Source organism: Mizuhopecten yessoensis, unplaced genomic scaffold (assembly GCF_002113885.1).
Source record: "Mizuhopecten yessoensis strain PY_sf001 unplaced genomic scaffold, ASM211388v2 scaffold8573, whole genome shotgun sequence".
Classification (NCBI taxonomy): Eukaryota; Metazoa; Mollusca; class Bivalvia; order Pectinida; family Pectinidae; genus Mizuhopecten; species Mizuhopecten yessoensis.
Window position 1 is genome coordinate 1,021,864 of NW_018407615.1, and position 6,304 is coordinate 1,028,167.

A 6,304-nucleotide genomic window follows, 5' to 3' on the forward strand; every position below is an offset into this window, starting at 1 on the left:
TCTCAATTTGAGAAAAAGCATGTATTTGTTTTTCTTTTATGAATGTCATGTGATGGGAGTACACATCCGTGTCTATGTTTTATATCGTAGAGCGTACAATATACTGTTGTATTAACTTAATAAACTGGGGAACAGACCAATAATACATCTTTACAAATATACTCGACAAAAACCATCTTCTTACAGTATGTGTACCCAAAACGTTAAGAAAATTATTGTTTTTATACATCACTTCAACTCTAGGATGCCTGCAGAAAGATCAATAAAAGGCTACGGCCATTTCAGGAGAAGGATCCCTCTGGACAATGGACATCATGGGTAAGTAAAATAATATGAAAATTAATTGATACCAAACTGCAACTGTTAGAAACACCAAATTTACTTTCAAATTGAATGAAAACTGCCTGTGGCCGTTGTTTTTATAGATGTAAGGAATGTAGTTAGCATTTGATTACAATGTAACTGCCTCACTATAAAATAACAATTCTTCATAATAACCTGTCATTTTTCTTATCGCTGTTACAGATCAATATGGCTTATATGGACAGAGTAAGCCTTTCCGCCACCGGTATCGGCAGGTACATATGTATTGCATGAATTTGTTAGGAAATGAAGCAAATAGTAGACATCATAGAAAGATATTTCCCCTTAAAAGTTTATACAATGAACGCAACAGTCAGGAGAATAGCCCAAAATATAGCGTAGGCCTTGAACACAATTTTTTTTATATGCTGGAATAATGAGCTAATATGTAAGCGAATGGTCGGTTGGCGTAGTTGATAGCGCACTCGACTTTTTCCGATCGGTCGGAGTTCGATTCACCGATTGGACGTGACAATGTATAGCCTCACCTGCCTGACCACGTGGGTTTTATCCTGGTACTCCAATTCCCACACACTGTAAGACCCCCTGCGCGCTACCTCCCGGGCCAACAAGAGTGATTAATAACATATGGTATTAATTGTTCATTGATTGATTACATACGATTTGTATGCAATGCTTTTAAATGAGGTAATCCTGAAAACAACCAAAGAACATGTAGCTAGATATGAGGCTGTTACATTTACAATACGTATATTAATTGGTTAAAGACCCGGTAATCAGCAATGGGACCACGTGAAGGGTGAGGGCAGTCCGTCCCACTACTACACTTATGGGGCAGCTTGTACGGAGGTGGAAATCGACTGCCTAACTGGGGCACACCAGGTAAGTAGCAGTTACAATACTGTGGTCTCCTTTTCAAATGAATTAATGTTCAATTTTTTATGTATTAAATTCGAAAGGGTCATTTCATGCTATTTTTAAAGGCTTAGACCTTGCTGTGGTTATTTGCACATCTTGTGACCTGTCATATTTCGGATATTTAAATAGGTTTAATAGTTAATGTTTTTAATAGACTATGGAAATAAATTAAAAAAAGATCGATACTTTTAAACTGTGAAAATATATATCTCATACATTATGGAAATACTTTTCTAAAAATAGATAGATACTTTTAAACTGAAAATGTTACACTTGGGAAATGCAGGTGCTCCAAACCGACATCGTAATGGACATAGGAGACAGTCTGAATCCGGGAATAGACGTGGGACAGATTGAAGGTGGGTTTGTACAGGTACGTATTGACGTAGACAGTTTGATCCCCGGGATAGACATTGGGACATATTGAAGAACTGTTTTAGGCCTACTCATGCAACGATAATGCATTTATATATCTAAAGTAATGAACTATTGCCAAAAGTCAGTTTGTTACACTTGCATTGAAATAATTGTAAAAATATTAAATTCATGTATCAAAAATATATGTTTTATTAAATTATATTTCTAGCAATTTAATTAGGCTAGCAAAATCAAAATATTACATGTATGTCATGTTGGTTAGAGGAAAAATGATTGTTTTTCATGTCTTAGATATTATAACGGTGATATTTATAGGGATACGGATTGATCACAAAGGAGGAATTGAAAATCTCACCCAAAGGTCATATACTAGCTAGCGGGCCAGTCGATTACAAAATACCGGGTGTACGGGACATTCCACGTCAGATGAAAGTATATATACTCAAAGATTGCCCTAACACTGGTACCGTGTATTCTTCAAAGGTACGGCAAAACAATTCAAATATGTCATCAATTTTTTTTCCATGAAGGAAATATTTCGGTTTTGCATTTTCTTTTTCTGACTTGAACTTCTATCGCATGCGCATGAGAGGATGTTTGTATATTTCAGAATTTAATTTGTGAGCATAATATCTTGTCCTTTTAGATAAGTGATATTACATTGGCGTATGATTCCTTAGACCAAGTAGTGATCAGTTGAAATGCTCAAGAATCATATTGACGTAAATACGCCTATACTGTGATTCAGTATATCCATACATTATCTTACTTCTGCCAACCACTTATCTTTGTTAATTACAAAATCTGCATATATTAACAGCTTTATAGTATGCAATATATTTTCATTATGTATGTGCACATTACGTAAAAGTGATCAAATACAACTATTCCAATTATTTTTATGACAGGGTGTAGGAGAACCGCCCCTTAATCTGGCAATATCGGTTTACATAGCACTGAGGGAAGCAATCCGAGCCTGCCGAATGGACGTTGGAATCTCCAGTTCATTCGAAGTTGATATCCCATTAACATCCGAGAAAATCAGAATGGCCTGTCCAGTTAAGATTCCAACGAATACGAATCAAATATAAACTACCAGAACAAAACGATTTTCATTAATAACGACAATTAACTTTGTGGCTAAAAAAAATCGATCCCAAACAAATCGTTACCCTGTTCTTTAAGCAGTACTGGGCTTGTGTTTTACACATGTCGTTAGTAGTACGATCAGATGTAATGAAATAACAATAACAAAGTATCACCAGTGATAGCAAGGACGAGCATACGACTCGTACACGGCCATTATACACTGTGGATGAACTATAAAATAACATGTATAGTGTACGGATTTGTTCTAACTTTTCAATTGATCCAGTTCATTATCTTTGTATGCTATAGAATGTGGAAAACGTTCAACATTTAAGCATTGAACTGTTACCAGATGCAATATACAGTCGATATGAATGCAAATTGGGTGACGGATAAATAGAATGTCGCCCGTTAGGGCGACATGAATTAACAGGCGACATGAATATTTGTATATGTCACACAAATTGCATTCATATCGACTGTATACTGCATCTGGTAACAGTTCAATGCTGCTTATATTTACATTTATATAGTTTATTTTGTATAGAAACTGTGACGTCAGTAAGTTCTAATCCCAGAACAGTCGAATTTTCCAGAAGTAATAATATAGTCCCTCTTGTCATTTCAAACCACACGCACATCAAATGGTTTGAACACAAACTTAACTGTATTACTTATTTCATATGAGTGTGTATATGTTGAAAAATTGTTAATAATTGCATAACATTTTCTTGTTTATTCGCGCATTGATCGATTACATGTATTTGGAAGTGATGCGGCGCTGAACGGATTTGATTGTTTCCTCGGAAACGCTTATGTTTCCATCGACTGGAATATTATGTTATTTTCAAAAGCACATATACTCGGAAAATTTTAATCAAAGTGGTCGTGATTTTGAGTTATGGATGACATCACTTAAAAAGGTATTTATGCACATTCTAAAACCTTGTCGATACCCTCGACTTTAACAAGGTTTTATAAATGCTGAATTTTAATGTTGTGGTTATTCACTGTTGTTATGCATAACTCAAAATCTCTAAATCGAGCCATAGGCACTTGACGCTTTGTTATGTCAGATTTTTTTTTTTTTTATATATAAGTATACATTTTTTTTTCAAAATTATTATCTGAGAATTATCTGAATAAAAGAAAAGAAATGACCATTTTTTTTTTTTTTTAATGTACATGCATTCGAACCAATGAGAAGGTAAATAACTACAGGGATGTAAATTTTGACAGAAATTGACCAAGTCCGTTAAAATCAACATATCTAAAAAAATACGCAAGCAATTTTCGATAACGAACGTCCAACTTACAGAAAACATTCCCAGCTTTCCATTGATACACAGTTGAAGGATATACTCCAATTATTAAGATCACGGCGTGCTTCCACACTCCGAAATTCACCGGATATTTGTAGGTAGGACACTTACCTGATACCGGTAAACACCACAAAAAATCATTTGACTACCGCCTTCCGTCGATCTCCTGTGCACATAAAATGACATACAGCGAAGGAACTTACCGAACTGAGATTATCTACGACATCGATATGAATGTACATCCCATTGTTTCCGTATAATCACGCCAGAAAACTTTAGCGGGCTCACATTTGAACAAAAAATAGCCATCTTGGCCGGCCAAACACACTTTAAAAGACGGCATCTGATTGGCAACACAGAATGTTAATATATGTCTTTATATACACTTCATATGGATTGATTTGTTTGAACTGTAACAGTGTTTGCATTAACAGAATGTATCTATTGTTCCATTATAGTAAATATGAAAAAATAAGATATTGGATACCATAAGATTCAATTAATTAGATCTTTACGGAAGACTGCTTGCTACCTTACCGGCAAACAAGAGTGATTAATACGTGTATTTAAGTAACGTGCATCATGGATTATGTTTGAACGGAACTGTGTGGCATACTCTTATAAATGTTAAAAAGATGCTTTTCAAACCTTACATTTACGTTCTATTTCACTTTTTTGAAATAAAAAAATAAAAAAGTTTTTTCACGTAAAAAAACAATTCACAGTCTTGAAAATAACATTATTTGAACAGCATTTTTCGCGGGAAACATGATACGTTGTCAATTGTGACGAAATACACAGTTGAGCAATAAACAAATAGTTCCAATTTGCTTATTTTAATCATTTTATTTACATACCAGCATGTTTAAAAAGCATTGATTATCTTAAAAATTGACGGTAAACCTTAATTCGAAACAAAAATACTCTGTAAGATATTTTAGTTACAAAAAAGTCAGTCCGTGTTGGCGATAGTAGCTGACCGATAAGCAACGGTTGTGCAGACAACGGTTGTGCAGCGGCTAAAGGAGGCAGTTCTTTTTGCAAAAATACTTATAAATAAAATAAATAAATAAATGTGTCATCAAACCAGTTATTACAATGATGTAGTCTTAGAATAGATAGCCATGCACCTTTTTTTGTCTGCAGATGATTTGTTTTTAAGTTCAAATAGCACAAGAATTTCAGTGTTTTGATTTCGTTTTTAAAAAATGGCGCGTGTGACGACTATGCATTCTGTTTTGGACTATAGGAATAAATTCACACTATAGAAATACTTTCTGTCTTATAAATTCAAAACGTCATCATACAATGTTAATATGCTGACAAAAAAAAATCATTTGAAGCATAAGATACTGCAAAATTCAAGCCTTGATCCGATTTGGGTTCTGACATTCAAAAAAAAAGAAAAAAGGAAACGTTGATTGGTGACTTCAGAGCGTTCTATAAATATCTCAAGTGAGCCCCGGGTGCTAATTTCGCTTGTAAGAACACTCATCAATATTCTTCCTTTGATACAACAATAAGTGACTATAATTCCTCCTCAGATTTTTCAATGATTTAATGAAATGATGGTTTGGTGATCCGATTTGGGCACTGTCACCTTAAGCACATCAGGCCACGCTGCGATTGGAATATCAACGAGTGGAGTTTCTTAAGAAAGCAGATGACGATTTAAAAGACGCTGTTGACTGAAGTATTGTGTCGACCGACTGCGACATTCGGCATGTGTTACTGTCGCTGAGAGGACTGGCCGACGTGCCGGGATGTTTCGCCAAGTTTGCAAATGACGCTAGTGTAGAGGATGGCGACTCTGTTCTGTTCTGTTGAAAAGGACCTGTTATAGGATCTACATGTATATAGCAGACTCACTTCGGTGGCCCGATATAAACGTGTAGTGCCTTGATTCAAAACCACAGTCATTCATCGCCTGTATTGCCGTGGCACGGAGACAGTGTGATGTGTATATATATTATTTTTTATTTATGTTTTCGAACCGGATCAAAAAACATATCGGGTATTTTTTGTGAGTGGGAGGGGGTGGGGGTGTTAAATAGTGATGTCAGAGGTCATATAGCGGTACAAGGTAGTACTGTTGATATTACTACACACTTGCTTTTATTGAATCATAACAACATTTTGAGTTGGTACTGTTATCTAGAGGGACTGCAACACAAATGTAATATAAGAGGATAGAAATTGTTTAAATACAGTTTATTCACCTCTTTAGCGTACTTCCCGTCTATCATGTTGTTTTCGTTGATGTCTCTGTTAAA

General features: G+C 35.1%; 1 protein-coding gene across 3 annotated transcripts in view; it reads left to right on the forward strand.

Moving 5' to 3' along the window:
• Positions 1-3,427, forward strand: part of LOC110456221 (xanthine dehydrogenase/oxidase-like) — a 28,373-nt gene extending 24,946 nt beyond the window's left edge. For all 3 annotated transcript variants that reach the window (XM_021506817.1, XM_021506818.1, XM_021506819.1), the window contains 6 exons: positions 244-318; positions 526-578; positions 1,092-1,206; positions 1,529-1,615; positions 1,936-2,103; positions 2,529-3,427. In XM_021506817.1, coding sequence (XP_021362492.1) covers positions 244-318; positions 526-578; positions 1,092-1,206; positions 1,529-1,615; positions 1,936-2,103; positions 2,529-2,711 — 681 coding nt within the window. In that variant the 3' untranslated portion in view covers positions 2,712-3,427. The remainder of the gene's footprint in view (positions 1-243; positions 319-525; positions 579-1,091; positions 1,207-1,528; positions 1,616-1,935; positions 2,104-2,528) is intronic.
• Positions 3,428-6,304: the final 2,877 nt, after the last annotated feature.